Source organism: Sorex fumeus, unplaced genomic scaffold (genome assembly GCF_029834395.1).
Source record: "Sorex fumeus unplaced genomic scaffold, SorFum_2.1 ptg000149l, whole genome shotgun sequence".
Classification (NCBI taxonomy): Eukaryota; Metazoa; Chordata; class Mammalia; order Eulipotyphla; family Soricidae; genus Sorex; species Sorex fumeus.
In genome coordinates this window covers 1,739,419-1,750,930 of record NW_026606206.1, presented here as the reverse complement: position 1 = coordinate 1,750,930, position 11,512 = coordinate 1,739,419, and the positions used below count along the sequence as shown (strand labels likewise).

The following is an 11,512-nucleotide window of genomic DNA, read 5'->3' as shown; positions in this document are numbered from 1 at the left end:
GGTCTGGGTCTCAGCTCCCAGGAAGTCGACATCTTGTGATGTCTTTTTCTGCAGGTTCTTCCGAAACCTGGTGCGAAGAGGCGACTCCTTCTGCACATGGAGCGCTGAGACCCATCGCATGGAGGTTGGGGCGCTGGAGGCATTTCTGAAGCATGACGTAGCACGACATCGAAAAGGCACAAATAAACCCCCAAATCCTAGCACACATTTATCCAGTTTGTGAAGCGGATTAATAGAATAACCAATAAAACATGTATAAAAGCTTTAATTAAATCTGATGAAATAAAACTTCATGTTTTATTTATGGACACTCCCAACATGTAAAGGATTCAGGGACACATTCATTTTTACTGCCATTTCGTCCTCATATCTATAATTAAATCCAGGCTGCAGTTCTGGCCCAAAGCAACGCGGCATTTTAAAGCTGGCCTTCAACGTTCCCTCCCCCACCCCCATCTGCTTTTAATTACAATTACCATCCCCGTATGCAGGAGGCTGATGGTCAAACCCAACAAAATAATACAACAAACAAACAAATAAACAAAAGCCGTTGTGTTGCCATTGTGTTCTGAAACAAGGAGCTGAAGGAGGATTCCAGGCAGGTGGGCGTATCCTCGATTTCCAGTTTTATTCTGTACCAAGTGCACAATCCCTTCATTTTTACTTTTGACATTAAAAAAAGGACTTCATGAAACAAGACAAAATAACTTATGATTATATGAAACATAACTGTGACAAATCACAAAACTATACATATTAATAGAAAAAAAGTGTACCTAATTCTTTAAAAGATTTATGACAATAAGCACCAGATGTGCCCCTAGAGTAAAATCGGTCCCATATCCAGTATGATATATGCAGTTCATTTCTCTACGTGAGTGTATATAACTATGTACAAGAGTCTGTGTGATTTATGGAAAACAGATTTCCACTTTTTCCCCAAAGTGCTTTGTGTCAGCAACATAACACAGGATGCTCTGCTGTCTGTACAAAAGAAATCTTTTCTTTTTTTGCACTCACCATTTCTCCAATGAGTGTTTTTTTTTTTTGCTTTATCCATGGCAAAAAAAAAAAGTAACCGCAGAAATTCCATACCACCAGAAAAAAAAAAGTGCCATTACAAAAGATGCTGCTATCCAATGACATAGTCGAAACAGTCAAATAAAATGCCAGATAATTAATTGGAACATTTACAATCACTGTTCCCAATACTTTCAAGGTGACTGCAGAGTCACCTTGAAAGATTTTTGAAAAGGGATTTGAACTTGACCTCTGTGCTAGGACACAAGTGTCTGTAGAGCTGGCAGCCAGCAAATGGAAGAACAGCTCCAAGACTCTGTGATCAGAGGAGATGGTGCTGGGATCCACTGCCCAGCTTAAGGTCACCTATGGGATTGTAGGGAGACAGGGGCCAAAGGATAGACACTATAGAACTAGCAAATGTTTGAGAACTACTTAGCAGATGATCAGAGATGAAATTAAAACTGACAATCTCAGGCAGTCCCTTTGGGGAATGAGAATAACTGCAGCAAATAAAACGTCTCTGGGCATACTTTTTTTTTTTTAAGGTAATAGGATAATTGGCTCTGGGTTGTGTATATTTTCACAAGCTCCAAAGTTTTACTGCTTTTGTTTTTCAAAGGGGAATGCCAATCTCTAGGTGTTTATGAAAATGGTTACATATCAAAACTAAAAAAAGCTAGAAGGTGGTGGGCAAGGATTTTTTTAAGTTTCCACTTTTGTGGCTACAAAACTAACGAGAAAAGCACACGGAAATAAATTTCTGAAATGTGAAAGCGGGCAAGAGACAAACATTAAGATTGGGGAAAATTCTGGAACGGGCAGCATGGGTAGCCTGGAAGAAACCTGAATGGGTCATATCCTGAGCCCCACAGCCATCAGGACTAAACGAAGGGGCAAGTGAGCAGACACTCAGCCTCACCGACCACAGCGGCCCTCCCTATTCCATGCCCGTTGGCTGACGTGAGGGTCTGTCAGGGCCAGGCCCACGCAGACACACTCACCTGACTCCTTCCAGCACAAGGCAAGAAAGGGGCAGATCACAGTGAGGGGCCCAGGGAGACCAGTCAGCGATTCAGGCACATCTCAATAGGAGCCAGCCAGGGAGGCAATCATGGGTCACAGAGGCTGGGTTCTGGCTACGCCTTCGCCTTTCATTTCAATGAAGCCAAGAGGCAGGGTTGATACCTGGCATTAACAACTTGACCTTTTAGTCATTTTCCTCCTCATCACACAAACAGAATAGGTTCTGAGTTCCTCACAAAGGCCACGGTATTGAAACATGGGGAGAGGATACTCTCTGGAGATACCCGAGTTTTCCTCTCTCTCCAGAGGGTTGTGAAGTACAAAATGGGGGATGCCACCAGCACGGGCACCATGGGTCTTGTTTTGGACCCCCAGGACTGACTGCCAAGAGGGTGGGGTTTAGATGCAGTCTGAGAACTCACCTGGCCAAGAGGTCTGAGGTGCGTGTTTTTACAAAGCAGAGCAGAATGCTGTAAAGTGAGTAACTAGTGTCCTCTGCAGACTCACATGTCTGCATGACAGCTTTTCTCAGACCAGACACCACGAATCAGAGGAACCAGATTGACCAAGTACACTGTGAAGGCAGAACTCACACTTGGCTCTGTCCTCCACTTTACTCTGGTGCATGCTGAATGAAGTCCAGAGGCCCAGAGAAGAACACTATGTGCCGTCAGACTGGAAGGACCCGTTTGTCAAGATACAGACTGTCACTGGATCCCAAGTCTGACACCAAGCTGTTTAATTGTCTTGGTGAAAATTATAACGATATCATTTTGACAAATAGGGTGTTGCGTTTTTGTTCAGAGAATATTTTAAAAGAGTGGAAAAGAAACCGTGAAATGTGCTAGGACAGATACCACAGAACTGACCGGGGTTGTTAGGGAACAGGCAAGATTTTATAGCCCCGAGTCATAGGAATCGGGATTTTTTAAATAGTTTTGAAAAGTGTCATGGAAAATGTCCTCCAATTCGGGCGTGATAACAAATGGCCAAGTTGTCGCCTTCTGCTTATCTTCCCAGATCTGTTCCCTCTCCCTGCCTCCAGTCAGACCTTGCGAAGAGTCGCTGGTCAGACACAGAGGAGTGGTGGGGATATCCGAACACAGTCAAGAACCGGGGAGGAACAATGCAAAAGGAAGGGAAAGTGAAGAAGGGGAGAGGCAGTCGAGTAACTGGGTGAGCGCACAGAGGTGAACATCGCATGGTAGTGGGCACTGGGCATGCCTCGTTTGGCTTTCTGAGAGAAGCCAGGAAAATGACTCAGTATCCCTGGTCTCATGTCTTCCATGCAACTCTGGGTAGAGACCCCAACTGGGGACACTGGGAGAGACAGCCTGTGGCCTGTCCCTTTGAGCAAGGTCTCGGGGGTGAAGTGGCAGAACAGTCCACCAGAGGGCTCCTATTCTAGCACTGGAAGGGGGTGCATCACCCCATTTCCCTCAGGTAGCTTTTACCAACGCAAAACTAAAATCCCAGGGGTACTCACAGATTCATGGGGCGGTGAGAGAAGCAAGCAGGTTCTAGCAAAAAAAGTGTGCAGCAGGGGTGAGGAAAAATGATTCCTATATGCGGGACAGACTTCTAAATATTTTTTTTCCTGTTCTTTTTAAAGTAGATATAAATAGAAAGTCTTTAAAAAGAGAGGACGAGGATCAGGAGCTGGAATACAATGGGAGTTATAGTGCCTTTCAAGAGCCGTTCTTGACAGACCCTTGTGGTGCTGGTGAGAAACACAGAGAGCCATGGCAGCATCGGGAATCTGAGCGGAGAGAGGCAGCCAGGCTGTCTGGAATGCCCGCCTGGGCCAGGACACCGAGTTTCTCCAAGAGCTCAGCCCAGGCTCTGCTTTGGACGTGGGTTTCTCTCGCGTTTAGCTCTGCACTGTCAGCCAGCCGTGAGGAAGAGCCCAGGGATACACAGTTCTCTTTGCTGTGGACGATTTGGGTCGTTCTTCCCTAGTTGGAGTTTTCGGACAGGGTGCTCCCCAATCTATTTTCACACGCACATACTTTCCTGGGTGTCTTTTCAGGGCTGACATCAAGAATGTGACACATGTTGGGTAGAGTGAGGCTCTACATTCCCTTTGAAAAACCAATCCCAGTTCAATTGGTCCAGCAAACCCAGACAAACAAAGAAAGGAGCAACTGCAAGTGATCGAGCGGACTTTCCCGCACAATTCAGCTCTGGACCATCCAGTCCTGCCTTCCAAACACATGTGTCTTGCAGCTCAGCCAATCTGGTTGACATCCTTTTTCAAGCAGTCTCTGAGAGGAGGGAAACAGAGGTGGCAAGCAACAACAAAGGTTCCGGGTGCCTATGGGAGTGGAGGCCAGTGAACTTCTAGCCTTCAGTGTAGACCGAGGAGAGCTGGCTCGGACAGCGGTCCATGGCGCTGATCTGCAGGAAAGTGTTGTCTTCCGGCCCAGTTCGAAGAGACTCTCCGAAGAGGCTTGAGGAAGCTGCAGGCAAATCGTACACTAGAAGAGAAAGAACACAGCAAGTCAGCAACTCCTGCCTCCCCTCAGATCCCATCATGCTGTGTAGTTTATGATGACTCTGGGGGCTAAGAATGCAACTTACAGGGCTGGAGCCATAGCACAATGCCTTGCACACGGCCAAACCGAGTTCGATTCCTCCATCCCTCTTGGAGACCCCGGCAAGCTACCGAGAGTATGTGGCCCGCACGGCAGAGCCTGGCAAGCTCCCCATGGTATATTCGAAATGCCAAAAATAGTAACAACAAGTCTCACAATGGAGACATTACTGGTGCCCTCTTGAAGAAATCGATGAGTAACGGGAGGACAGTGCTACAGTGCTACTGGGCTTGATCCTTCAGTGGATCTCTTTCCTCTGAACATTAGTTGGGGATGATGTGCATCACATGGCCAAAGTAACTCCGAGAACAAAACATAGGTTGGGTCAAACTAAAGTCCTCTAGGTAAGGATGAAGGTGGCCTCAAAAAAGAGATGATACTAAGATTTAGTCACACAAAGAAGATGGAATTTTCACAGATGAAGAGGCAGAGAGAGAACATTGTAGAAAGGGGGGATAGAAATAAAAAGCGTAGAGTGAAGGACGTGAACAAGCTTGGGTGCAGAGCAAGCCCAGGCAGACGTATACAGGGGCAGCTCTGAAGGCTCTCACTGAGCCTATCATTGAGGGTCTTGAAAGACACGCTGGGGGCTGGAGTGATAGCACAGTGGGTAGAGCATTTGCCTTGCATGCAGCCGACTCGGGTTCAATTCCCAGCATCCCATATGGTTCCCTGGGCACCGCCAGGAGTAATTCCTGAGTGCATAAGCCAGGAGTAACCCCTGTGCATCGCAGGGTACAACCAAAAAAAAAAAAGCCACGCTGAAGGAAGAAGATCAGAAGATCTTCTCTCTGTGATTATATGTCATTAGAAACCACTTAAGTTATATGAGCGGGCAAGCTGATTATTTTATTCTTGTCTTTCTGAAGACAGGTAGGAGGTAGAAGAGTCAAGATAAGGAGACATTGGAAAGCTGTCATTTATATTTTGAAAGAGGGAGACCTGATAGTTCCTGAACCAGGGTGGTGGAGGTGAGACCAGAGGAGGGCTGGAGAAGTAGATGAAAGAGACACTAGAGTCAACAGGATTTTCAGTGACCATGTATGGGGTCACGTCTAGGACGGGAGGGCCAGAGGAAACCCACTTGGGTCTGCCCTGCTAGTTGGCCTCAAGTTCTAAGTCTCCTTGTGACACCAACACACCTGTAATGCCCGAATGAGTTGAGAAGGCTCTGTGGAAAACGTCAAAGCCAGCCTGGCCCATGGATGAAGGAACCAGGCAGTCCTCAAAGGAAGGCACCATGCTGCAGGAGCTGTTGGACGGCACCGTTCTCTGGGAGTCGTTGTAATGTGGCTGGCAGAAGGTCTGCAGCTGCCCGTAAAATCCTGCAACGCAAACAAGACACCAAGTCACCTGCTGAAGTTCATTCCCACCCAGCCAGCCCCTCACTCAGCCTGGGTTCATATACACAACCAAATGCTTTGCCTTCTTAAGCCCACTCGTGTCACCTCTGTGCAAATACTTGAAACATGCTTTTGGGCAGAAGCTCTTCCACGTTCAGGGGTTTTTCAAAGCTTGTTGGAACCTGATATTTTAGTTTTCTGTTCTAAGACATGAAGTCGAACGTTTTTTCACCTTTGGCTGTCTAGAGTTCTGGGCACTACAGGCCTAATCTTCAAGGGACATTCCCACCCTGTTTTTCCTTCACACAGGATTCTGACATCAGCTTTCATTTTGCTTTATGTTATATTCTATTCTGGTTTTTCACATTTGGTAAAAACCTGAAGAGTGCTTGACATAAAGGTCACTTAAAAAAAGGCAACAATACCATTTATCCATTTATCTTTCCTTGTAACTAATAAATCAGTATCTTCCTCATTATGATCTTGTACATCTTCTTGATATGAATAGGTATACTGTAGCCCAGCACTGGATAGACAATTGAGTTTTTTATTATGGTTGAGCATTTTGGTAAATGGGAAAAATGATGTCAGTATAAAAAATAATGAAGTCATATTAGGACAGATTTCTTGATAATTGAAAATATTAATGAACATAAATGAGTTTTTAAATAATTAATTTGAAAACAATCATCAATGTTTTACTAATTTTTTAAAAAAATTTATTGAATCACCATGAGATAGTTACAAGCTCTCATGTTTGGGTTACAATCACACAATAATCAAACACCCATCCCTCCACCAGTGCACATTCCCCACCACCAATATCCCTGGTATACCCCCCCTTTCCCACCCTCCCCCTGCCTCCATGGCAGATCTGATTCCCCATAATCTCTCTCTACTTTGGGGCATTATGGTTTGCAATACAGACACTGAGAGATTATCACGTTTGGTCCTTGATCTACTTTCTGCACACATCTCCCATCCCAACCAATTCCTCCAGCCATCTTTTCCTTAGTGATCCCTTCTCTGTTCCAGCTGCCTTGTCCCCTTTGCTCATGAGGCAGGCTTCCACTTATGGAGCAATCTATCTGTCCCATGTGTCTACTGTCCTTAAGAGTCAGCCTCATGTTATGTTGCTTTATACTCCACAAATGGGTGCAGTCCTTCTATGTCTGTCCCTCTCTTTCTGACTCAATTCACTTAGCATGATACTCTCCATGTCTATCCATTTATAAGCAAAGTTCATGGCTTCATCTCTCCTGAGAGCTGTATAGTATTCCATTGTGTAAATGTACCAAAGTTTCTTTAACCAGTAATCTGTTCTAGGGCACTTGGGTTGTTTCCAGATTTTGGCTATTGTGAACAGTGCTGCAATGAACATATAGGTGCAGATGTCATATCTAGTGTGCTTTTTGGCATCCTTGGGATATATTCCCAGAAGTGGTATTGTGGGGTCATACGGAAGCTCAATTTCTAGTTTTTGAAGGACTGTCCATATTGTTTTCCAGAAAGGCTGGACTAGTAGGCATTCCCACCAACAGTGAAAGAGTGCCCCTTTTTCTCCACATCCACGCCAGCACTGGGTGCTTTTGTTCTTTTGAATGTGTGCCAGTCTCTGTGGTGTGAGATGATATCTCAATGCTGTTTTGATTTGCATCTCCCTGATGGCTAGCAATGTGGAGCATTTTTTCATGTGCTTCTTGGCCATTTGTATTTCTTCTTTGAGGTAACTTCTGTTAATTTCTTCTCCCCATTTTTTGATGGGGTTGGAGGTTTTATTCTTGTACAATTCTACTAGTGTCTTGTATATCCTGGAAAATTACAAAACACTACTTCAAGAAATAAAAGAGGACAATAGGAAATGGAGGCACATTCCCTGCTCATGGATAGGGAGGATTAATATTATCAAAATAGCAATACTGCCCAAAGCATTATACAAATTCAATGCGATTCCTATCAGGATACCCATGACATTTTTCAAAGAAATAGACAAAACACTCATGAAATTCATATGGAACAATAAACCTTCATGAATAGCTAAAACAATCCCTGGGAAAAAGAAGATGGGTGGCATCACCCTCTCCAACTTCAAACTGTACTACAAAGCAGTAGTGATTAAGACAAGATGGTATTGGGCTAGAAACAGACCTGCAGACCAAGGGAACAGAGTTGAATATTCTGTCACAGACCCCCAAATATATCCACTTAATCTTTGACAAAGGAGCAAGAAATGTGAAGGAAAGCCTCTTTAACAAGTGGTGCTGGGAAAACTGGATAGCTACCTGCAAAAAGATGAACGCTGACCTCTGTCTAAGGCCAGGCACAAAAGTCAGATCAAAGTAGGTTAAAGAACTCAATATCAGACGTGAATCCATAAGGTACATAGAGGAAAATGTAGGTAGAACTCTCCACGACATTGAAGCTAAAAACATCTTTAAGGATGAAACAGCACTGACCAGGCAAGTGGAAGCAAACATAAACAAATGGGACTGCATCAAACTAAGAAGCTTCTGCACTTCAGAAGAAACAGTGACCAAAATACAGGGAGAGCCCACAGAATGGGAAAGAATATTTACCCAATAGCCATCTGATAAGGGATTAATATTCAGGATATACAAGACACTAGTAGAACTGCACAATTTTATTTCTTTCAAAGTTGTTTTCACCTCACAGATATTTTCGAAGTTTCAATGCAGTCCTTTTTTTAAAAAAAATTTATTAGTGAATAACCATGAGATACAGTTAGACTTAGAACCTTTCGTGCTTGCATTTCAATTATACAATGATCGATTACTCATCCCTTCACCAGTGCCCATTTTCCACCACCAATGAACCCAGTAGTCCTCCCACACCCCCACCCCGTCCCCTCCATCCTACCCCGCCTCTGTGGCAGGGCATTCCCTTTTGCTCTCTCTTTTGGGGTGTTGTGGTTTGCAATAGAGGTATTAAGTGGCCATCATGTTCGATCTATAGTCTCCTTTCAGCCGGCATCTCCCATCCCAAGCGGGCCCTCCTAGCACCCTTTACTTGGTGGTCCCCTTTCTCTATCTGAGCTGCCTTTTCTCCCAGCATGTGAGGCTGGCTTCTAAGCTGTGGAGTAATCTTCCTGGGACTTATCTCTACTATTTGTGGGTGTTAGTCTTCCATTCTGTTACTTTATCTTCCACAAATGAGTCCAATCTTTCTATGTCTGTCCCTCTCTTTCTGACTCATTTCACTTAACATGACGTTTTCCATGTTGATCCACCTATATCAAAATTTCATGACTTCATCTTTTCTAATAGCTATGCAATCCTTTTTTGATGATTCTCTACTACTTCTTTGATAACAACCTTTCCTTTCTTCTTCCTTGATAAGTTTTTTTTAAAGTATACTTTTGAAAACATAACAATGAAATATTTATTTGATACTTTATTGAAGGGCTGGGGCGATAGCACAGCGGGTAGAACATTTGCCTTACACACAGCCGACCTGGGTTCGATTCCTCCACCCCTCTTGGAGACCCCAGCAAGTTACTGAGAGTATCGCTCCTGCACGGCAGAGCCTGGCAAGCTACCCGTGGTGTATTTGATATGCCAAAAACAATAACAAGTCTCACAATGGAGACGTTACTGGTGCCCGCTCGAGCAAATCAATGAACAATGGAAGGGCAGTGGACAGTGCTACAGTGCTACTTTATTGAAGAGAAATACTCTGTTTTATTATCTGCTACCTCAGTTATAGACAATCAAAGGAGGAGAGGAGAGAAGAGGAGAGGAGAGGAGAGGAGAGGAGAGGAGAGGAGAGGAGAGGAGAGGAGAGGAGAGGAGAGGAGAGGAGAGGAGAGGAGAGGAGAGGAGAGGAGAGGAGAGGAGAGGGAGGGAGAGAATGGGGTGGGGAGATGTGAGGGAACTTGGGGACACTGGTGCTGGAAAATGTACACTGGTGGGGGGGTGGTGTTGGAACACTGCATGACTGAAACCTAATCATGAATAGCTTCTTTGTAAGGGTCTATCTCACAGTGATTCAGTAGTTTTTTTTTTTTAAAGAGCAAGACACAAAACAGAATATGAAGATTAGAGCAGTTTTGAAGTCCACAGGAAAAACGGCAGCCAAGGTTGACTTTGGGTATACATCTTTTCCTTTCTATATTTCTGTATTTTAATCCAGAAAAGTGATAAAGAGCAAGCAGTCTGGGGTCAGACTTTCTGGGCTCAAATCCTAGATTAACTAATTACTAACTACATTATCTTGGTGAATGACTGCCTTCTCAGAGGCTGTTTTCTAATTTGCAACACGGGGTAAAAAGTTGTCGTTGGGTGGTAGGTGTGGTGTGGTACAAAATACATGTAAAAGTGTGAAATGACACCCCTAAAACATATTTAATCTTGTAAACCAATGATAACTCAATTTAAAAAATGAGGCACCCACAGCTTAGTGAGATTCTATGAAGATTGAATCAGTTCATATTTATATTATATAATGTAATAAAATAATTTTGCTGTATATGTAAATATTTGTTAAATAAGTAAAAATGTAAAACTCTTATATATGAAATTATCAAAATAAAATGTTTATTAAGAAAAACAAAGTTTTTGCATACTTATCAGTGATTCCACAATAACTAAATGTAAGAATGGGCACAGTAGCTGGCAAGTGGAATAATCATAGTTCCCAGATGGCATCTTCTAGAATTGTCTTGACCTCTGGGGACCTGAGTTATATACCTTTTGTCCATGTTGATTCTGAGACACTGAGTAATTCTGTGACTTACACCAGTGTAGGCTCAGAAGAAGTCTTAATGACTTAAGAAACCTGAATTATACAGCTTCATGATTTGGGAAGATCCCTGATTTGATCTCGACTGTGGTCTATCTCGAAGCCAGGCATAGGTAAACATGAGCTATCCAGGAGGAAGAAAATATTACCACAAACTAGTATTAGTTTGTTAGAATGTAAGGTCCCCTCACTGAGCAAAATAGACAATATTTACTATTTATACCCCTATGCTTGCTCAGTTTACATCTGTTACTCTAAAATCCTGAAGGCATACTTCAGTGTAATATTCCCCTTCTGAGAATAATATAATATTCCACACGGCAGAGTCTGGCAAACTCCCCGTGGTGTACCCAATATGCCAAATACCAGTAACAACGATGGGTCTCATTCTCCTAACCCTGAAAGGGCCTTGAGTCTCAGGGCTAAGACGAAGGAGATGTTACTGGGGCCTGCTCGAGGCAATCGAGGAACAACAGGATAGCTGTGATGGTGATCGTGATCGAGAATATTTTTCACTCAACCCCCACAACAGGAATATTAATCATGCAGGTATGTGAGGTACAGACCTCCACTCACCTTTATAAAAAGGCAATTCCTTCCCTCTTTCCTATCTGCTTCTGAGAACAGAAATGCCACGTGGCTTCAGTTTATACTTGAGAGTTGTGATGGGTAAGAGTATAAAGGTTTGAAGTGCAGTGAAACATATTTAGTTCAGTTAAGTATTAAACCCAACATTTTGGGCTCCATCTCCCAGTCTCCTTGCTTGTCTGA

The 11,512-nt window shown here is 43.7% G+C and overlaps 1 protein-coding gene across 4 annotated transcripts in view; it reads right to left on the bottom strand.

Moving 5' to 3' along the window:
* Positions 1-249: 249 nt before the first annotated feature.
* The window catches only part of GLIS3 (GLIS family zinc finger 3), a 544,874-nt gene continuing 533,611 nt past the window's right edge, over positions 250-11,512 (bottom strand). For all 4 annotated transcript variants that reach the window (XM_056106925.1, XM_056106923.1, XM_056106922.1 and 1 more), the window contains 2 exons: positions 5,783-5,965; positions 250-4,523 (listed from right to left, as the gene is read on the bottom strand). In XM_056106925.1, the coding sequence (XP_055962900.1) occupies positions 4,387-4,523; positions 5,783-5,965 (320 nt within the window). In that variant the 3' untranslated portion in view covers positions 250-4,386. The remainder of the gene's footprint in view (positions 4,524-5,782; positions 5,966-11,512) is intronic.